Source organism: Camelus dromedarius, chromosome 1 (assembly GCF_036321535.1).
Source record: "Camelus dromedarius isolate mCamDro1 chromosome 1, mCamDro1.pat, whole genome shotgun sequence".
NCBI classification, from domain to species: domain Eukaryota; kingdom Metazoa; phylum Chordata; class Mammalia; order Artiodactyla; family Camelidae; genus Camelus; species Camelus dromedarius.
The window spans coordinates 101,026,331-101,050,386 of NC_087436.1; the positions used below are offsets into that span (position 1 = coordinate 101,026,331).

Genomic DNA, 24,056 nt, shown 5'->3' on the forward strand with positions numbered 1-24,056 from the left:
GCAGATTTGGGCTCAATATTAGAGAAAGGTAGAAAGTTAAAAGATGTCCCAAAATAGAGTGAGCTACCTCTGGATTTTGTGTCACTGGAATTATTCAAGCAGAAATGAATGACTCATAGTAGCATTGAAGGATACGTGAACAATCTGAGACTGGATTGGTTGACCATAATCTCTCTACTAACTCTTAAACTTCCATGACTAATTCATCAAACATTCATTCTATGCCCTAGGCACTCTACCTAAAGAAAAATAGTCATGAAATGATCTGTAAAATTCACAGAGCTAACAGATTGGTTAACACTCGGAATATCTTGGTAGGGTGGGGGGAAGGGTATTTTGATTTGTTTCCTAATTTTCCATCAAGTCCTCCCTACCTCAGTTGTATTCTCTAGGCACAACCTTTTAAGTTCTAAATACATAACTCCACATTAATGCTTAAGCCCTTATTTTGCTCTCAAAAGCACTGTTTCCACAGAAAAAGTCCTAGAAAAACTGTGTACACAAAGTAACGTATCTTTACTCCCCTTTCTCTTTCCAGCCATTTTACCTCAAAGGCTTTCCTAAGAATAAAGGAAACATGAACTTATAAATAAAGTCCTTTTTCTCTACCTGCATTGATTTTTTTTCCCTCCAAGTTGTGTTTCACATTCTTTTAAAGTCCTTTCAGTGTCCCTAGTTTTCAATGATCTGTTTCCTTCAATTTTTTATTGCTTTCAATTTATGCACTCACCTCAAATCTCATTATTTCTGTTTTCTTATCTATATTTTACTTCTCCATTCCCTTCTATTCTTGTATGGTAAACTGTTAAGACTCTTTTCCTATATGGTGCATATTTTCTTTACTTAACGTATAATGTCAAAAAAAGGTTTCTCTTATTACCTTTCCTCAAAAAATTTAGAACGTTTTGGTTGAATTGTCTTCTTTCCATATGAGATATAAGTACTTCTTTTCTTACCACTAGATTTGATGAATTTTATAAAATTTAAATGATGTCTTTTCTGTTTTCAATCATTTTATACTTACTTGGTTTTTTAGTTGCAGGTCCTAAATTTGGGGGGGAATAATGACTTATTTCTTATGATAAGATACATTGTCATCTGTGAAGCTAATGAGCCAAGAGCCACAAACTCAGGGGTATGAAAACAGAGCAGAGGGAAGTATGAGTGAGGAGAAGGGCCCATGTGAGGGTGAAAAACATGAATAACTGTTTTGTGAAAATTCATTCATTTGTTCCAACATTTAGTGAGTAACAAACACCGTGGACACAGAAGAGGTCATAAAGGATAAGATGAAATCATTGTCCTCTAGAAACTCGGAGTCAAACATGACTGAGAAGCCCAGCTTTGCTTGAGAGGATTAAGGACACTACTTAAGGCACATGCCCAATTCGGTCAACTCTGAGTGACCTCGGCCACTTTAGATTTTCTCCAAGCCTCATTTTTTACCTACTAAATATGGACAATAATAATTTCTAACTTTACGTTCCCTTGTGGAGATGAATTCAGAAAACAGAGATTATTAAGCTTATTTACATTGGGCCTGAAGACACCCAATGTCAATCTTCAACATATGTGTGTGGTTATCATTGCTGTTGGGAGTTTTTCAAACAGACCCGGGGAAAGGGCACGCCAAACAGAGAGACCCAACTATGCAGAGGTCTGTGGACAGGAGAGATTTTACCCATTGAGAAAGAGATGGGGGCCAGAGCACAGTGTGCATCCAGAATAGAAATGTAGGTAGAAATGGGATCAGGAAGGCCAACTAATGACTTCAGAGCTTTCTAGAATAAGAGGACACACATTGCTGAATGAAGATTAATGGTCTAGCCTTTAATGGTTAATGGTCACATCATTTCACTCATGCGTGTAATGAAAATGAAAAGGCTTTGTTTACGTTCACAAGTCTTAATTATGCTGTTTTAAGGAACACCACAGATAGTGCTGCCACAGACATGCACACCTATATACACACTCACTGCTTTTTTTTTTTTTTAAAGACATCTGTCAATAATCTTCCTAGCCCAAAGGTAGTGTTTTAGTCACGTCTCAAAGATTCTGATGGAGTCACAATTATGTAGTGCAGAGTCTCACACATCCTCAAAACAAGCCCCTGCAGGAGCTAGGAGGACCAGTTCCTCCAGTGAAAAAGGAAATCAAGAAGGTGGGCGTTTCCCTGTGATGAGTGAGTGTTTATGTTTCATAGGTGATGACTCTGCTGGAGTTTGAGCCCTGAGGGACTAGCTCCTTTCAAAATGTAGCAGCCTGAACCAGGCAATCTTGGGACTGCTGAAGGAAATAGTCCCCTCCATCCCTCTCAAATACCACCAGCTGAGTTGACAAAAGGAAGTTTTGCAGAAAGTGATTAGCATACATTCAGCTCCTACATCTGGAGGACAGCGCTTTGTAGGGTATTCAGATTTATCTGAACTGGATTATTCTTAATTTTCTATAACCAGATGAATAAGTATTGTAATTGATGTGCATCCAGTTTTGTCCATGCTTTGGAAAATTCAAATGCTATCATAATTGCACTGAGTTCAAATTCACAAACTTTTCCCATTTTACACATTTCAAAGGTATGTTATATAAAAAGGATTTGTAGAACGTTGAAAGTGGGATATATAAACACACAAGGCCCATTTTTTTCCTGTGTAATCAGTTGAGGAGACTTCATAGCACCTTCCTCTGAAAATGGTATCATTAATTCTTCCATACGCTTAAAAAATAATCTACAACTGGGCAGGGAATTCTGAAATGCACAGCATGCTGAAATATGCAAAGATGTACTCAGGCTGAGCAATCCTTCCCTATCAGTAGGCTCTGTCCAGCAGGTGAACGAGTCTTGTAAACGTAAGAAAGACTGTTAACGGAGAACGCAGAAGAGGGGCAGTTGCTCTGCTTCGTGAGAACCACCATACCTGTTGATTAATGGAGAGGCCTTAACAGCACTCTTCTTCCGTGCGTCTTGCCATGAGGAAAGGGGAGGAGGGGAAAGGTGGTGATGGCAGCAACACCTGGGGAAGGGAGATGGGGAAATATGTAAAGGGAAAATCAGCAGCCCCTACACAGTGGTGTCCATCCACAGACCTCGCCATTAAAACCATTTCCAAAAACCTGAAGCTTGTTTTCTTTCTCTCTTTTTCTTTTTTTTTTTTTTGAATCAAGGTAAATTTCAAAGATCATTTAAACAAATTCAGTATTTCAAAAGGTGTTCATCTGAACATTCTCACAACAGTAATCTTCCAAGTCTAGGACAGGAGGGCTGCTGCCCTGGAGGGGCTACCATCTTATTTTCACTTTTGTGACTAGACAGAGTAGCTTAAGGCAGGATTTTGATATATGGGTTTAGTTTTTTTTAACAACAGATGTAAGAAATATTATAGGATGAACAATACCAACTATATATGTATTTTCTCCCAGCACACAGTAAGATTATTATCATTTCTTCATTTTGCCTCTACCCCATTGCTGTATAACTGACTCACGATGTATTTTCCTTTTTACATTCTCCTATGGGCATTTAGTTTTGATATCAAAACAATTGCAACTTGTGAAGTTGATTTAGTAGAATTCCTATACCCTGCGAGAGGTCAAACTGATAAAAGCTGTAAAAAAGTCTCATATTTTAATTTTATTTTTGTAGACATGGCTTTAGCTGGACTATATGTAATTTAAAAAAATTAAATATATAAAATTATTTGGAAAGAATAAACCGAAAACTTTTAATAAAAAGTTGATGATAACAGGAAATTATTTGAATTTTAATAGTGATTAACTACTTTAAGAATATCCATATATGAGACAACTCTACACCTGAAAATGAAACACTGCTACAAGTTTGGCTCTCAGTGTTTGTTTTTAAAAACATCTTTAACTTTGTATGTTTATATTTAAATACAAACTTCATATGAAAATGATTTTTTACAGTATTTAGAAAAGTTTTTATACATAGTGGAACTAAACTGATTTAAAAATATGCATATTTTATGAAGACAAGAAGCGGTATTCCACGGTGGTGGGGGTGTTAATAATGGAGACGGCTATGGGTGTGTGGAGGCAGGGTATATCTCTGTACCTTCCTCTCAATTAATTGTGTTGTGAACCAAAACTGTTCTGGAAAAAAAACAGTCTTTTAAAAAAAAAGTTTTGTAAAATATTAAAAAAAATATGAGGAAATTAAATTTTTGCCTCTGAAAAAAATGTTTTTGATCCTCTCACAATACATTTCTCAGTGTAATATTTACAGAAGGGCTGGGGCATTCTTGAATTTTTCTCTAAGGACAGGGATTTTTGTGAATACATGTTTGCATTCTTGTGTCTGAATGTGATTCTAACCTTTAATCCTAATGTTTAGGAAAGCAGCTATCACAAAGATCTTTGGGGTTTGGAGCATAAGCCTTTCGGTCTTGCCCTAATCCTATTTAGATAGGGTATCTCAAAACTTTCCAGTTTCTCAACTCCTCTGGTCTTTGACACACTGCTCACTATTAGCCATCATCTCTGTTTAAAATAACATGACCCACCTAATACTTAAGCAAGAGTATTAGTCAGCCCTTGAATTGGGAAATTTGGAAGCTAATTGGTTATCATAAGAGATTAGCATCAAAGAATTCTGAGGGCATATGCACTATCTAGCCCTTTTGAATTAAAGAAACAAACTCAAAGTAGCAAACCTAAGTTTTATCTGATATGATCGAACATAACTTCTTGTAGCTTTCATTTTTTCTTTCATTTTGTATTTAATTTAAAAAATATTAACTACCATTACACAGAATCTTTTAAAATTTAAATCCCCCTCCAAACCAACATATTCCAGTAATATCAAAGCAAACGAAATATAATTATTCCTACATTTAAATATACCTGAGTGATTATCTGGAGATCAGCATTTTATCTTTAGAAGAATCAAACTGGGGAAACTTGCAAGCCAGGAAAAAAAAAAATCCACATGCTCTTAATCTGTGGTAAGATCCTTGAATCTAGCATAAAACACAGCATTTTTTTGGTATATGGATTCCTAATATCCTAAGGATTTTATATATGGTAAGTTCTTCCTTTGATCTTAGGAAGGGTAGATTATTATGAGTTAGTATATTTGGAAATTAGCACCATACTATAAAAGATACCAAAATAACAAAAGGTGTGCTTATGAGAAACTCTGGAAAATAAATATACATACACAAAACAGATAAACACTAATAGTACAACTTATCCAGATGTAACAAGTAATATAAAATGGTTTTATAAATAGCCAAGTCTATAAACTCCTAAAACAATGTAGAATGGTAACAGGAGAGATTAAACAGAAATTTTAGAGTCATGAATTCATAGAGTGGAAAACAGAACTTTATGGATTAAGGGAAATAAAAATGAAAGCTTTTTTTTTTTTTTTAAATATTTCAAAGATAGGAGCCAGGTACTAGAGGGGTATTTGTAGATATTTGTTTCTAGACAATGTTACCAGCTAGATTTTCACCTGGATAAAAAAGGGAAAATGGACCATATGATATTCAAAAAGAAGTGGTGGAGAGAAGGTTTGTGATTATTATTAAGTAGCACTGACAACAGAGAGTTTGTAATGAGATTGATATTCCCAAAGGACAGAAATTCTTTGTCATGTAGATGAAACAAGAACATCACAGCGAATACTGTGGTTCAGCCCTTGTAAAGTCTGTTTCTCTTTTCAGAAAGACGTATGATTGAAGAGGAAATACTGAAACTAGGGTGCTGATACTAACGGCTGTGTGATTTAGTGCAATGAGCACAGGGAACACAGCTGCAATGCCAACGAGAAATAAGGCACAAGACCTGCTTCATAGCCTCAAAAATACAATCTTTAGGAGGGGAACAAAAACAAGGGTCAAACTTTGTAGTGCTTGGGAGTTAAAAGCGAAGGGATACGGGGAGTGAACTTTGACAAGGCACATACTGAGCTGCTTCTTAAAGACACGGTGGGCTATGGACAAAGGATGAAAGGGGGAAAAAAAAAGCAGTTTGCAGAAAAGGAAGCTGACACAGCCTAATGCAATGTGGTGGGAAGGACGTGGTTTAGTGCTGGCAAGTCTGAGCTTAGTCCAACCAGAACAGATTATTTGGTGGGAGGAACAGAACACTCCTTGATATGCAGAAGAGACACATCAAAAAAAAATATATATATATATAGGGAGATTAATTAGGCAGTGAGACTGCTGTTCTCTGCTTAGTGTCCTTAAACCTATATCAGAACCTGACTTGTCTGGTACAAGGATATAAGAGAAAAGGCCATTGCCATACCACATAAACATCCCTGATAACAGTATCGTTTTCCTTACCCTATTTGGGAGATCCATCTTAAAGTAAGTTTTCTCTTAACAATTAGAAAACAGATATTTTAGCTCTGGTTCTGACTCTAAAACTCTCCCACAGTCTCTCACATTCCTACCCAGGGCTCTTTTGAACATGAACAGTCCTGTATATTCCTCTTGGGGGGCCAGGCTCCAGGCAGTGATCCGGTTCACTTTTCTTTCATTCTCTTTCTTGCTGATAGTGGCTGGATAGTTATCAAAAAGGACACTTTATTAATCTTAATGCTAGGGTCCACAGTGTGTCTAGGCAGGGCGGGAGCGTGGAGGGCCAGCTAACTCCTGCCTGACTGCCTGGCAGGATTAAGATCTGCCCTGGTAGCGTCAAGGAGAGATGGAATCTGAAAACCTCTGCAAAGGAAGGAATGCTATGTGTTCTTCCACCCTCAGGAAACTGCTCTACTTCTGACACTGCCCAGTTCAGTTTTTGTTAAGGAGTAACAAAGAGTATTTTTATGTATAAAATAAACAATCCTATAAACCACAGACGAGTTTATCAGTCAGCACTTGAATACTGAGGCCACAAGGAGGAAAAAAAACAGAAAATACAAAAGGGACTAACATCACTGCACAGGCACCACTGGGAGGTTTTTTTTTTTAATCAATAAAAATTATGACTGATTTAAAAAGAAAGAATGGTTATTAATCCTTTATTCAGCTCTTTAAGGACGTGGTGTATTTCTCGTGCCTTGTATTGTATTTTATGTTCCTAAGATATAAAAGTATAAATTGCTTAGCTTAATGGCAATACAAATCTGCTAAATAACAGTGTTTGATGTTACCAGCTACCAGCTTTAATAAAACAATTGTGCAGTGAAGAAATTAGGAAATAATATTAAAGAGATGTAAGTGTAAACCTTTTTTACTGAATTACATTTTAACTGGGTTTAGTCTATGTAAATTTACAGTCTGATGTATTAAGGCTTGTCCATGATGCTTAAGATCTCTTATCTCAGTAAAAACATGAAATATTCTTTTGGTTTTTTTTTCTCTTTAACTGAGGATGTTCATTAATTTTATTATCACACACTACTTCCTAAAAATAACTTTTCATCATGACAATTAGATTATTGCCATATACAAATCTAAATCTGCGATAAAACTTTCTGACAATTGTATATAAATTTCAAGATTTAGTTGCATTAAAAACATTTTATAAAGGTTGTCACAAATCTATAATATTTTGCTTTGCTATTTTCAAATTTCTAATGTTTGACTAATCTGCTCTCTAAAATATCTCACAATTTATCACTATAATAGAATGACCCAATGTGCCTTCTATACAAAATAATAGGCTACCCGAGTACCTGGTTAATCATTGATTGATATATTGAATAATGTGCACTTCAAATTTTAATTTTAATTAATACACAGTTTTACTCAATATAATTAATATTCTAAATGTAGGTTTTCCTAAAAAATACACTTTAATGTGGGTTTTGCTCATTCTCTTCTTCGCATTGTTTGAGTAAATGTATAAAACTATGGAAATCCTAAGTCCTCACATTGGACTTTTTTAGCCTCTACAACTAAAAGGTTTTATATCAATTTGATTATTTGGTTTTGTCCCTCGAATATTTCAAGAGTGTTCAGTCTGTGCTAGATGCTGCTTTAGCCGGTGGTGCTTAAATATTTGGGTTTCAAGACTCCTCTCGCCTCTTAAAAACTGTGGTTGACCCAAAGCCCTTGTATTTTCATGTGGGGTATACCATCCTTGGTATTCATTACATTCAAAAGTAAAACTGACACTTCAAACATAATTACTGTAAATGTATTTGAAAATAGCCAACGTCATTTCATGCCAACATAAACTGTTTTATGAAAAATTATTACTATATTTTTTAAAACTAAAAAAGAAAGGGGGGAAGAATGGTGCCACTGTGATACGTGTTAACACAGACGTGTGATACGCAGAGAGCTAAGGAGGAGGGCTCCACAGAAGAGGCGGTACTTGCAGTAAACTTTAAAGAAAGAATTGGCCAGCAGGACAGAGATGTAGGTGAAAGAGGTTAAGACCATTTCAGGGAAAGAAGGGCATGGCTAGACACAGCATGTTGTAATAGAAAGAACATGCTTTTTTGGCTTGACAGATTTTTTTCAAACCCCATGTCAGCTATTTTGGCTGCATGACTTTGAGTAAATCGCCTAAGGTCTGTGAGCCTCCCTTTGCTCTCTTGTGAACTAATAAAACCTACATATTAAGAACATCAGGAGGATTAAGAGAGATGAAATATGTAAAGTATTTTCACATGTGGCAGTTAATTAGAACACTCAATAATATATTGCATTCTGTTGCATATTTAAGGAGCGTGAATTGGTTATCACGCTGAGAGCACAGAGTAGAGTGAGGTGGGAAGCGGATGGAAGTTATAAACAAGAGTGAAAAGGGCAGTGATTACACAGAGTTGGTAGGGAGGCTAAAGGTGGCTATGAGCGATTTGAAAAACAGAAATACAATAATATGGAAGGAACTACCTTGGAAACTCCAAAGAGAAGCACTTCTCATGCAGATCTTAGCAAACTCATAGAAAACCCTGATTTCCACCCAGGGTCATCCTACCCTCTTCCAGGAAATAAACAAACTGCAATTTTAGAGAAACCATATTCCAGTAGCATCATAAATACAAAATGAATATGTAAAAAATAAAACGGATGGAAGAAAACTTACTAAGACAGACATTTAACCAACCTCTTCCACTGCTAATAGAAATTTACTTGACCTGAATCTCCCAGCTGTCTTTGAAATTAGATTTCAATTATATTTGAGCAATGAATGAATGACTATATAAATAAATTTATATTTAAACCCATATGAACAATGTACTAAGAATTTGAACTGGCAACTATGACGTTCTTAACCTGGAACTGAGAATTAGGAGACTCAAAGAATCTACTAGTCAATGTCAGTTTACCTAGAAAACAGTTTAATTAAAAGTGTGGTACACATAGAATGTTAATGATTTTTCCCCATGATAGTGGGTACCATCCAGAAACTATCTTTGACCTTCAAGGACCTTCATGGATAGACATCAAAAAACATCTCTCAACTATAAAATATTTTGTGTTGATGCACCTTAGTTCTGTCAATTAGGATACAGAGAAAAATATATATCTATATCCTTAGTAGAGAAGCATGGTTTCTAAATATAATACAAACTCTTCATTGAGGCCCAGGTTTAGAATTTTATGAAACACAATAAATATCCTGGTTCACGTACAGACACCTGCTGCAGTAATACACCAAAGATCAGTGAGAACAATAGGAATTTTAGGTGAGAATGTTTGCAATATTCTACAAAGAGTTTAGGATTGGCCCATTCCTTTTCTTACAAAAGATGTTTATACTAGTCTATCATTTGGACTAATTTCTCTACTACCACAACTCAACCCAGACTAAGTTATCAGAAGAGCAAGCAAAGAAAATAAAGCATACAAACTAAGGAAATACTGGAAATTGTGGTTGGACCTTGAACCCAGGACCCAGAAAATATTCACTTATTCTTTGATTAATTCAACAAATATATACTGAGCATCTACTCAATGGCAGGCCCTGTCCTCGAACCTGGAGATAAAACAATCATGAAACATGGTCTCTCGCCTCATGCAGCACAAAATCTAGCAGGTAAGACACTGAATAAATAAATAAATAGAGGGTCCTACTCCACCCAGAACACATACAAATAATTCAAGAAATTCCTTTCAAGAGAATGTTGTTGTAAAAAATTATGTATCATAAAAAAGAGACCGAGTTCTTCAGTTTATAATTTCTCACATCCTGACTTTGTAAAGACAGATAGTAAAGCTCTACATCCAAACAGACAGGAGTCTAACTCCATGTAGCACTCATCATCGAGGACTTAACAATGGCTGTCCTAATAGCTGACATGAAGTCTTAGATGATAACTTTCACCTTCATTTCTCAGGCTTCTTGTGTGCCCATATGTGAGGGCAGGACACAGGATAATCAACTTATGGTGATAACTTTAGAACAAAATGTCTCTATTTAACCATCCTTCCCTAGAGCACAATTTACATAGAGTTTCTTCATTGAAATTTCTCTTTACAATTTTTCTTGCTACCTCCCTTCTCTTAGTATTAACTATCATAGTCTAACTTTGCCAAGTCAAACAGCAGTTGTCAATTCTGCCTGAATTTAGCCACATAAGTGTAGTAGTCTACTCATAATTGGGAAACATTTTTTTTTTCTTTTTGTCAAAAACGCTTCAGTCTTGAATAAGCTTAGCAGAAGCTACGCTAAGCCATTTTGAGTTTATCCAAAAGAAAATGAAAACAAAACGGATGGTTTCCTTTGTAAAGTCGAAATAACTCCACTCTGCACTGTTATTTATAAATTTAAACCTCAAGGAATGATTATTCATAGATATGTAGAATGGAAGGAAAGTAAAACAGTCTGTTCACCCTACCCTTCATTTGAAATACTTTGCACACTGCTCCTAGTTAATGTATTTTAGTTTATTTTAAAACACAAGTTGTTCTTTGACTATAAAACATCTCAGACGCTTAGTAAAACTTTTTTTGGTATTATTTTCTTCTCAACAAATTCATATACAACCAGAGAGGCAGTATGCTCTAGGTTGGAATTCAGTTAATACAAGAGAACACATTTTTCAATACTGTTATTTAAATGACACGAACTACAGTGTCAACTTTGGGCAATGCTAGTCCCTCACAGCATATATATTATTTCATTAGGTATGTATTAATTCATAATATTTTATTTCAAGACCATAAAATACGGTACACTCTTGAGAAATCTGACAGATGATAAAACTGCATCAGAGTGGTCATGTACATGTCCATATGTTTTCATATTTCTACAAAACTGCTGGTTTCTTTTTATTAAAATCAGCTGTCTGAATGAGTTGACTAGCATCAAATTTAATAAACAGCATATGGAACTGTTAATATATGAGAAGAACCTGTTCTTTCTTTCCCCTGCCACATACATGCTCTTTTACGTTTCAGTTAAGTGATATATTTCTCTGGGTGGGAAAAAAAAAAGAAGACATTAAAAATAAGCTGTATACCATGTGAATTTCATTATACAAATAATAGCTAAGTTTATCTTAAGAATATTGTATAAAAGAAACTAAATCTTTGTCTTAGTATATTCTATTTGTACATAATACACAAAATATACTTTTTTATTTTGCTTTTGTATATTTTTCCTTTTGTAGAACTGTCTATTATGTGGCTAAACATTTTGAGTCTTTTAAATCTTTAAGCAATCAGTTAATGGGGGCTCATTAAAAGAAGAAAAAGCTAAAATCACCTCTTTTAAGTTAAAATTTTACTGACCAAATGCATTGACTTTCTCAATGGATCAAAATCAATTCAGAAAGTGTGATGATAAAAGCTATTTAAAAATTCAAGACAAAAAAAATCCACTGTTTAAAATGTGAACCAAAACTTTAAGTTTAATTCCTGAGAGACAAAGAAGGAGATTAAACATATTTTGATATGCCAAATGCAGTTTCAGAGCATTGGTTAGAACCCTGACTCCCTCTTGCCTACATACTGATATTCCTTATTCTAGGGTAATTACTGGTCTCAAATGCCAGGCCTATGCTTATCAAACTTGGTCTGTTTTTCCTCTAACATGAACTCCATTAAACTTCCTACTCTTCATTGACCTTTCCATTTCTTGGCAATGAAAGAAACAGGTAAGGAAATGCATTGAAAGTAGGTATGTCTGGACCTAGAGATCATTATTCTAAGTGAAGTAAGCCAGAAAGAGAAAGAAAAATACCATATGATATCACTCATATGTGGAATTAAAAAAAAAGAAAAAAAAAAGGACACTATGAACTCATCTACAAAACAGAAACAGACTCCCAGACATAGTAAACAATCTTATGGTTACCAGGGGAAAGGGGATGGGAAAGGATAAATTTGGGAGTTTGAGATTTGCAAATGTTAGCCACTATATACAAAAATAGATTAAAAAATAAATTTCTTCTGTATAGCACAGGGAACTATATTCAATATCTTGTAATAACTTTTAATGAAAAAGAGTATAAAAACAAATATATGTGTGTATATGCATGGCTAGGACATTGTGCTGTACACCAGAAATTGATGCATTGTAACTGACTATACTTCAATTTAAAAATATCTATCTAGAAGAAAAAAGGTTGGCATGCAAATGGAATGTTACATTCTGTGTAAGAGCAAGTACTTACAAAATAAATGCAGGTTCTAAATTTTCCTACATCTAATTTAGATGTGAAAAGCCAGGCCATGTATGATTACAAATGCTAAAGGCATACCTCTACTGTGGCTCAAGCTCTCAAGATTTCAAATTACAACAGCATCCTGTTTTTACAAGGCATTACTAGAAGATTCTCCAGTGTGTATATTAGATTCCTTTATGGAGACAGTCATGTTCCTACAAGCCATAAATTTAATAAATCACCAGATATATAACTTTCATCCTCACATTTACATTACCAAGTATTTTATGGCGCAATTTTCTTAGTCATAGCAGTGAGACTGCTCAATGACATAAATAAATAAATAAATACTATTTCAACATAAAATCTTTAACTCTAAAGGAAAATAACTCTGCTGGAGTCTCACAAGAATACAATTCACTATTAAGGAGAATTCAGCTATCAGTAAGGTCGATCTTGGATTGCCTCCATGAAGGTTTATTACAAGTAGTATCAGAAGGACTTTATTATAACAAGTACTGCAGAAGCCAAGGACAGAGTTACGGCTGGATTCCAGGGAAGAGAAAAAGAGCTTGAAAAGCTTAATATACCACAATACGGAAATTGTTATTATAAATAACTGGAACATTTACATCGGATTATCATACATTTTCAGCAGAAACTTGAAATGCCAACCCTGTCCGCATTAGTTTCTGGGCACAGAGTTTCTTGTCGAGACCTGTTGTGCATTAACAGAGCCAACCCTAAGTATTCCCAGGGATTTTTAGGGTTATATTTGAAAACAAAATCCCTTGCAAGGAAAACTAGAATTTTAGGTATAAAGGATATTTTGAAATGATGGAATATTTGAGCAATTTACTGAAATTACTCTGAAGCAGTATTTTTACAATACTCTAAACTAACTCAAACTCACAGCTATTTTAACTTAAACAGCACAATTCTCTAAGTTGGAAAAATTGTAAATATACACCTTATTCTTGAGAGGTTAAAAAATGCACTAGAAGGCATTAGAAAACTATACCTACCCTTAAGTTAATCTTTTTTAATCTTTTTGTTAGTTTTTTACTTACAGGATTATATTGAATTTCAACTTGGCTTGTTAATTAATGAGAGAAAACGATCAAAAAAATCATTGCACATGCACTGCAAATTTTCTATTTGCAACTTAATAAACAATTTAATGTAGGGGTATAACTCATTTTTACAATATAAAGTCTCAATATGGCAGGAGGCTGTCAAATTTGCAAATGATGAAGATACTGACTTTAACAGAACATTTCCAAAATAAAGTCTTTCTGAAGCCATAGTTTATTGGTCAGATTTATTCCCAAGATGTGCTTTAGCCTTTCAGCCCAGCTCATCGAGGATGGGCTGCGTGTCGTGTGTGTGTGTGTGTGTGTGTGTGTGTGTGTGTGTGTGTGCATGTGTGTTTCCCAGGTGAGCAGTGCTGAGCAATGCTTCAAATGTGCTCATAAATTTCAGAATGAATATCCAAAACAGACAGTACCTGAGAAGTCAAATTCTCCACGTGTGTGCCATCACATAAAATATTTGTCCTCATAATTGTTTAGGGAGGCACATCAGGTACAAGCAGATAGTTTGTGAGGTCCAATCAATAATGATACCAGCTAAATGAATGCAATATATATATATATAGCGGATCCTTCTGCTCTTTGGAATCCATGGCAGTAACCTTTGCTTAGAAAGAATGTGTGTCTGAGCAATAACATGTACTGATATTTCTCAAGCTGCTAAAATGAAAAGAGCTCAGAGGCAGGCATCTCTCTGTGTAGCTGTATTACATTTTCTGTTCTTTCCTCCCCTATCGAGGCAAGAGAACTGCCTTAACCACTTCAGAAATGCCCTTCCTTCTTCCCACGGAAGGAACTGAAGGCCTTAGCGCTGATGCTAAAATATATGTAATAGATACAAATGAGCAGCAGGGACAGATGGGGACTTTCGGCTGCTTAATGACTAGGTCAATTATTAGCAAGCTAAATATGTCAGCTTCTCAGTGAAAACAGATATTTTTACTTAATCCCATGCTGAAATATGTCTCATCTTTTCGGCATGTGTGCTCCTATATACATGAAGTGTCTATATGTCAAATATAAAAGCAATATTCTTACTTTAGTGTGAAAACCAAATTACACTATCTTAAATGCTAGTGCCAATTAAGTTAGCAATCCACATTTGTAGGCATATCTTTTTCTGACCACTGAAAATTTTAATAAGGCATAAAACTTGAGAAAAAGGGACTTGGGAATTCTTTTGTACAGATGATTTATATGCCCTGCAACTTGTTTATGCCAGTGATTTCAAAATTCTTTTTCAGTTTGTTTTAATGTGTTACTGTATCTAAGGAAGCTTCTTATTCTTAAGCAAGTTGGAGCAAGTTCAATAATTTAGATCAATTGATAGGCATAGTTAAAATACGCCCTGGAGAGGCAGGGGGCTTGAGTTGCAGCTAAAAATATGTGTGCCCCAGTCCCGAAATAGCTGTTTTCTAATTCAATCGTATATTATAAAAATTCTATTACTTAACACAGTCTAGTAGTATCGAAAGTAGTGATAGGGATATGGAAGTGTTTTTCTTATATTTATCCTACAATTTGAAGAATCTGAAAGAAAAATCTCTGAGTTTTTTGCTTATTTTGCTTATTTTGAAATTTTTTGCTTATTTTGAAATTTCTAACATTCCTGAGATAACATTAAAAACATTAAATAAACTGTTTAAATATCTTTTTTAATGCTTACTTTACCAAATGGTTTGCATAATTAAAAAGTGAATTGCTTTATTTCCACAATCTTTGGAAGTCATGGGACCAAACCCAGGAGCAGGCTCTTAGTTTTAATTTTCTTCTACACATGCATTATCTTATTGAGTGAGGCAAAGTCCCAACTTTGGCAGAAGGGTGCAATGAAGGGGTGTGTGTGTGTGTGTTTGGGCAGGATGAACTACCTATAAAACAGGCACAAAGAATGTAACTGTCTGGTTTAACCAGTGAATAAAATACCTGATATTAATTCTTACCCTATTTTGGCCCTCTTGTATTTCTTTAAAAAGCAATTCATTATATTGATTCTATTATATTTTTATTCTGAAGGGAAAAATATATATTATCCTCTTCCTAATTTTTGTGATACGAACATTTGACTATTCCACTTATGATCCCAGGTACCAAGTTACCAATATTTATGTCAAGCCACAATGTAGAGTAGTTCCTGATGATGAAATAAAATACTGCTTTACCCAAAATTACAGAGATGCATTGTGTTTTATAACTCATGCAAATAAAAAGAGGAACTTCCTTAATGTCTCTGAAAAGTCAGTAGAGAATGGATTAATGCTTGCCTTAGACAATAGGACAACGAGATTGGTGATTTGCTTAAAACTGCGTGATACATTAATGCTTCTGTTATATATAAAATGAAAACTAAATTTTCCTACTTAAAGAAGTTTTCAAAACAGAAATAATTACAATGGCTACAATAGGTTTTCATCAACTTTGAATGTAGTAATGCAAATACAGCCCTTTGGCGCTAAAAGCAAAAAGCAAGAATAATAAGTAATAACAGTTACTATGTATTGAACACCTAGTGATAATCAGGTAGTAACCATAATTTTACATCTCTTCTTCCCAGTTTCATCATTTAGAAAACACAGATCATATTAACTTCCTCAGAGTGATTCTATAAAGCAAATGAATATGTAGAACCCTCAGGTTAACATTACTGTACTGTAAATGTATTTGTTTATTATTTCAATTTCTCCTTACCCTTTTATCATTTATTTTTAGATACTTAATAAGGATACTATTTCATCATCCTAGTAAGCCTTCTTGAGAGATTATCCTCTTTCTGTTCTGTTGCTCTTTTCTCTCCCATGTGTGTAAGAGCGGGAGGGAGTGAATGAATCCGTGATTCATTTGTCTCTGACATTGGAGATAGATACTTCATGATGACTTGGTCCCTTTAAAATCCCTTCAACCCTTTCTGTTTCAATTGTATTGTAATTGGGGTGTTTTGCACTGTGATCTGAAAATTATCTCCAATACCCCATAAGAGTTGACTTATATATTTATAAACGTATTTGGCTTAATTAGCAATTTAAGAGGAGACGTGGGTAAGTGCTAGGAATTGGTGCCTAATTGGCAGAGTCTATCCATGCTCTGTGATTGGCAGTCATCTTTACAAGGCTTTTCTTCCTGCCATGAATATTTGGGAGTTGACTGTAATCTCAGTCTTTTAGGAACCACTTTGCTACTGGGCACTGAATGATCTTTAATAATTATTTGATGAATATCTCTGTGAGTTACTGGTTTCTGTCATTTACTATTCCTCAACAATAAATCCAGGAAAATACGTGCAGACCTTTTAAAGCCAGAAGCCATTTAGCGGCAGAAAATAAATGTGAAACTATTCATATGTTTTCTCTGTCTATGGCTTTCACAGAATTATATTTGTAATAAATATTGGCACTTGTTCACAGCGGATAGAGAGCCATGTGCTCTTAGCCTTGGAAACCAATAAGAAATTATCGGTTTCCAAAAAAGGAGCCAAAAAACAACTTACCTTAATGGCAAAATACAAGGGAGGCCAGTGAACATTTTTGTAAGCAAGAAAACAATCACATGTTTGACAAATATTATGAACATTGTGGATCTGATTTAATGCGGAAAAAAAACTATATAACCAGAAATATTTTTAAAGTATCTTTTAAAAAGTAACATAGTAAAGTAGTGGTCTGATAGAATTTTATGAAATGCTACCTACCTGAAAAATACATGTTCATGTATAGTTGTAATAATCCTTTAAGGAAGACAGGCCAGTAATTATTTTCATTATTGTCTCTATTTTACAAGTGAGTGAGATATTATGTGAGTTGATCTAGGTTGCCTTCTTGAAAATGTGATGGAGGCTGAACCAGGACTCAAACTCCTGGCATCAGTTGTTTGTAAATGTACATACTACATTATATACTACAACACAGCAGAATTAAGTTAGGTTTAAGAAAGATGTTTTAAAACTGAAAATTTGTAGAACAGACTCTTCTAAAAAAGTATCCCCAAAGGAATACAGAAACTTGATAGTCCGAATGACTCAAGCATAATGACTTTTGGTAGAGAAAATGAATTACTTGATCCTCAAAATATCATAGGTGAGGTATTACAAGGGAGAAAATGTGCGTGCGATGGTGCAGTCGGGAGAGGCAAAGGAATAAGGTTATTAGAAGGATAAAATCAAGAAAAAATATGAAATCTCAGAGTCAATCTGTGGGACAGTCCTCTAATCTTCCTTCAGAAATGAAATGACTGTCAGAGGAACTCAGAACTTTTCATTAGGGTAAAGAAGAGTAATGCATTTTCCCTGCTATTTTCAAAAAAAAAAAAAAAAACTTAAAAAATAAAGACCAGAGGCTAAGTAATCAAGCAGAAATCTTGTACTTTGTGCCCTGAAATAAAATGTGGTTACTTGAGAAAAAACACACATGGGGACCTCTAAACCCATGGACAATTGATAGAACTAATTTAATAGCTACTTGATTCTGGGGACACAGATAATACTCAGACATGAGCTGCAAAGGAAAGGCATGTAGGTTTGATTTCACAAGCGAGGATAAAAACTGTCTGGGGCTGAAATAGGCAAGAATTAGATTTTAGATTTTCATTATTCTGGGAAAAAGAGATGAACCAATGTTGTCCAGGAAACTAAGAGTGTTTCTCAAAATTGAGCTCTCAGAGAACTAGGGAAGGCTGAATACAATTGATCAAGCTGAATAAAGGGCAATAAGCTTAAGGGGAAAAAAAAAACTGATAAAATATGGTTCTGTGTGAACACATTGCTTCCAATCACCTGTTCAAAGATGATGTATGGTTAACATTGCCTCGAACAAAGCAAAGGGAAAGAATAAGGACTGGGCCCTAAATTCAATTTTCTCAAATATTTGTGTAATTTAAAACTGAGTTTATTTTAGGTGAGAATTATCTGAGAAATTGTGACTGTATATATAATAATTTTGAAAATTCCGTATCAGTCTGGGAGATTTTTCTGATGGACAGAGTTTTTTTTTTTAAGAGTCACAGTACGTAACTCTGCCTTGTAAACGATGAACTGATGGAGAATTAATTGACTGTTTAGATAAAGCAAAGACATCTTACAACATGCACCAGAAGCAAGGAGGTAAACAAAGTCTGCGTATTTATTCAGCACTAAAAGTGACATTGAGAAAAATCAATGACATATTTTTCAAAAGAATATGCAAAATCCTGAAGAGATAACTCCAAAGAGAAGAGAAAACAAACAAAAAACAACAATTAAAACAACACAAACACAAGTTAGAGACAGAGGACTGAATTTGGTGCCCAGTACTAAAAGAGGCCCTGAGTCTCGGGAGCCAAAACAATCTGGTTTTCTGGAGATGATCTCAGCCACTGGCAGACAGGATACAGCAGAGCTTACCCACCTCACTGGGTCTGAATACAGTTCCTCTTTACAGTCCATTCTCATCAGGCACTCTTTCAAGAGGTACACTGATTTTCCTTGGGTCTCCTTAGAGAGGAAGAATATTGCCTTGGAGACAAATCAGAAGCTTTCCTATTTTTTGAATGGGATATTCTCCTGTTCAAAATTTAATAAACTAATATTCTGGCTTGACATCAGGATCTTGTAATAATGTTTAGAATTTGTCTTGCCTCTGTACAGTTCTGCATGCTGATGAAACTGACTTTGGGATCTAGAAAAAAATTTCCAGGTACCACCTCGAGACCACTCAGACAGGTAGCTTTCTCTGGGCACACCCTCCATTTCCATACATTCTATTCAGTGCTCCAGGACAACAGGGAGCACATATGCCAGGCCAAAAAAAAAAATGACTATTTCTAGAGGTTTCTGATGAACGTATCATATGCATGACTAAATAGGAGTTGCATATTTATTTGGAAATTATTATGTGGCAATTATTTAGATTATCTTGGGAGGGAAAAACAGTTTTATCAATATATTTAGTCCCTACTTACAATTCCTACTAAGCAACAATGAACACAGAGAAAGGAGAATACATTTATGTGACATTGATAGTTGTCCTTTCTTAGATAAAAACAACATCAAAAGTGACATCTGTGGGGCAATTCATTATCAGTAAGTCTTTGCACATAATATATTTGGAGGCAACTCTTCCCTTGCATGGTAAGCACCTTTGACACTGCATTTCTGTGGTGGTGTTCACATACAAAATACTGAAACTGGACAGTCAATGACTATACAATTTGAATCTATTTCCTGTGCAAATTCTATTTCATGATTTTCTGTTTTGAAGCATGTCTATTTGCATAATATTACTAACAACTGATAGCACTATTACAGTGTAATCACAAAAAAAAAGTTTAATGATGACGAGGACAATGTTATCAATTACTGAATCTCACTAAAAATGAAATTAGTCAGGTACTATTTTGATTTCAAGCCAGTGGGATGGACAAATGATGACCCAGTATAAAATAAAACATAGAAGTCATATAAGAGGCCAAAACTCACTTAAAAGAGTAATTACTATATTTCAAGGAAAGATCGTGAAAGCCACTACAGAAATTTCAGACTCTGTAGTACGTTCAGAAAATTTTGTAAAAATGAACAAACAAAAATCCTGAACATGACGTAGACTCATAGGCTGGTTAGAAATTCATTAAGACTGATGTGAAGGGATACAACCATGCTCTTGCCTCTGATAATGACACGATAATGGGCTTGTTGACCTGGGGAAGAAAATTCCCAAGTGTGTTTTTACACTACCTTTCCTGGCCTTCCACTTCCTCAGGTGTCTCACTTCCTTTGAATCTCCATCGGCAATGTTGGGCTCCTAGGCCATATAAATATATTCAACAATTTTTTTCAACATCTATGTGTAGGAGTCTAGGTGCATAATCCTAATTCTAAATTTCTCCTTAGCCTGCCATATTTTGTTTGGTTTTGCTTTTTATTTTTAAATGTCCTTCTCAGTCGCTTTCACGGAAACTTACTTCTCCATCATTCTCTTTTATTTCAAGATTTGTTTTCAGATTCTGTGTTGAGTATGAGCTTTTCTCCGGTGTCATATGTTTAATTGATGGTCACATCTATTCTCTAAATTCCATAATCAACAGGGTGCCAATGACTCTTATAGCTATATTTCTGCTATTTATGTCTCCTCCCAAGTTTCTGATGATACATTTTCAATAGCCTGTTAGATATCACCTGAATTTTTCGAAGATACCTTAAATCCCACATGCCTTAATTAGGTTCATTCTCCTGGAAAGGCACTGTTCTTTCCATTTTTCCCAGGTTGGCAAACAGTACCACTGCTTTCCCAGCATCTCAGGCTGGTATCCTTGGTATCACTCACTATCCTCTTAAACTTATTCATATTTCTGCTCATCAAATCCCTACTCACCCATCCTTCAAAGCTTGGCTATGGTTTCTCATACCGGCAACTCATATCCTCCTTTGGTTCTAATAACATTTAGTCTCCTCACCTACAGCCTCTCACATCTTTACTTTTAAACATCTAACTCTGTTCATGTCATTCTCCATCACAATATTTAACATTTAGAAGGCAGGGGAGAATGTCTCATTACCTTTGAATCCTTCTGGGAATTCGCATAGAGTAAACACTCAACAAATGATCATGGAACTCCATGAATTTTCATAATACTCCAAATTCCCTGTCCATTGTATGAAATTTTAGCTCTGGCTGAGATGACCTTTTGCTACAAATGCTGGGTTGGTGAAATGCAACCTCATACTGAATAGAAACAATGTGCATAATTCAGTATAGGGCACTATGACTCTCAGGAATGCAACCTCAGAGAAGCATGCCATTCTCAGCTTATATGTGGGTCCCCCAATGACCTCACCAATGCAGATGGTAAGAATTTCAGAGCAGAAATACTCACAGACGATATATTTTGCAATAGAAATGAATGAGTGGACGATTTTTAAACAGGCCGCTGTTCTATCTTTTTATTACCGAAACATTTTAAAGCACTCATCATAGATTTCTTTTCAATAGATAGTATCAAAACTTAGTTTCTTTTGTGATTATCATATTTTTGCTGAAAATCTGTTTTAAAGGAGGCATTTAAGTTTTCATGTGTTTCAAATATTTTCTCATTTTATTAAAAAATTATATTTTCTGGACATTAATGAGAAGGCATACAAGATAATGAGATGGATGCTAAAAAGTCTACTTGCATAAATTAAGTCAAATTTATCAGAAACAAGATTTAGAAACAAAGCCACCTATTGTTTATGTTCCAGATAGAAAGGGAATGTGATAAAAAGACACATATCCATATACTTAACTTGAATCTTGAAAGTAATTACAAAAATTATATGCAACCATAACACAAAGAATGAATTGGTTTTTCAAAAAATAAGCCTAATCTAATCCAATCTACTCTAACCTAATCATCTATTTAATTTGAGTAATTCAATTGATCTTCTGGAAATAAATAATAATAACTTCAAAAGATTATTTACATGCTCTTACTAAGTTTAAAAAGCCTGATTTAAAGCACACATATTTTTACTAATTATTCATATTTATGTATAGGGAGAGAAAAGAAACATGAAATTAATCTGTAGATCAGACTTAGATTTAGCATACACTAACAATTTGATCAATGATAAATTCTGGAGTTTTGGAACTAGTTATGTTCAGCACCAAAAACAAACAAACAAACAATACATTGATTAGAAAAGTAAAGCAAATAATTTAACTTTATTTAGCTTAGCATGAAGCCTCTGGGCCAATATAATACTTACTTTTAAATTATGTAGAAGATGGGAAGGTAAAAAGAGAGGATATGATGCAGATAACATTTCAAGCCCTTCTTCTGGCCTAAGATATTATTAATAAAATGTAAAAATTTCAATAAGCACTTTCATAATTGTTTCATCGGTGTAATTTTCCTCTCCATTCTCTGTGCTTCATACCACCCTGAGCTTCTCTGAGGAGCTTTCTCCTTTTCAAATTATAGTGGAGTTACTTGAAATCAAGGTGTATCTCCCCAACATAAGGACCTCCACATGAAGGCAGAAGTTCTTTCTCATTCACTTCAACTTACTAAGAAAGACGTGGTCATATTGTATTTTCAATACATGGTTGTTGGATCAAAATGAACAACCACAGCTTTGCCACTAAACTAGAGGTGGGAAGGACATTATTCTGTTTTGCTTTACTTAAGAAGAGAAGGCTTTTCTTACCAAAAACAACAACAACAATAAAAACCAAACCAAAGAAACAAACAAAAACAACCTGCAATAGAAGAAGTAACAACAGTGAGTGTTTTAACCTAGAAGAGAAATATTGAGATAAAACAGTTTCTCAATAAGTGGACTGACCTCTGAGGTTGCATGCTAACTACATTTTAAGAACCAAGTTCCAGAGTTCCTTTAATCACATAGAAGTTGCTTTAGAGTGTTGTCATATTTCAGCAACATCGAGTTTTTCATACATAACTCTAGAAAAGAATCGGAGGAAGAACAGAAGTATATCCAATCTGAAAGCAAAAAAAGAATGCAAGAAACATGGGAATAATGCCTTAACTAAATAAGGAGCTAAACACAGAAGTCATTATCTAGCAAGTGTGCTGAAATTCAGATAAGCAAATGCTTTGAGAGTCTGGAGGCAACCAACCCACTAACTGACCTCCAAAGTCACTTTGGGATTTGATGAGAGCTCATTCCCTCCTCAAATGTCATAAGGGTTCAGCGGAGTGATCTAGTTTTAAAGGACCAAATTAGAATAAAAAGGGTAATATGGCCACACGTTTTATCAGTGTTAATTATTAATACTGAGATTAAAAAAGAAAGGGCTGAGAGTTCGGTAAGCATACTAATTAGATACTTTTTTTCAGCTCATTTTCCCTGTCAATGTGAGTATTTTTGCAGCAGTTTAAAGGGAAATATAAACCTGAAGAATAATGCATTCAGCTGGAAAAGTAGGTATAAAATGTAAAAACATTTAAAAAGAAAGAAAAGAATTCAGGGAGAGAATGGCTTCTTCTCACCTTGAATGACAAGAGTTGGGTTGATTTGGTGTCAGAGGATAGACTCTTTCTTTCCCCTCATTTTAGATCCTTGATATGTTTAAATGTCACTGCTCCTGAGTGTCACCCCTTGGTATCCCACAAAAATGAGAAATCGGCTGGGAAATATTCAAAGTGAGAATATTCTTAGCAGTAATTTTAGAATGCTACCTTTGTGAAACTAACATTTGATGATGCTATCTATCATGACTGACCATTGTGTTATAATATATCCAAGCTACCTAAAGTTAATATTAATCACAATCATTTTATTATTGCTATTGAAACAATAGTAGTGAATAATTTCACCATCAACCAATATAGTAAAACTACTGGAACTCTTACTGTTTATTTATAAATTATTAGGTGCTACTATCTCACTTAGTTTCTTTCACAATCCTATTTGTTATTGGAGTAAGAGGGGCTGAGAGAGGTCAGAAAGTTACACTGCTAGT

The 24,056-nt window shown here is 34.8% G+C and overlaps 1 protein-coding gene across 9 annotated transcripts in view; it reads right to left on the minus strand.

Moving 5' to 3' along the window:
• The window catches only part of PCDH7 (protocadherin 7), a 387,708-nt gene that overhangs the window by 176,275 nt on the left and 187,377 nt on the right, over positions 1–24,056 (minus strand). For 2 of the 9 annotated variants that reach the window (XM_064487600.1, XM_064487592.1), the window contains exon 4: positions 2,919–3,014. The exons of the other annotated variants lie outside the window; for them this stretch is intronic. In XM_064487600.1, coding sequence (XP_064343670.1) covers positions 2,926–3,014 — 89 coding nt within the window. In that variant the 3' untranslated portion in view covers positions 2,919–2,925. The remainder of the gene's footprint in view (positions 1–2,918; positions 3,015–24,056) is intronic. 9 annotated transcript variants of the gene reach the window in all.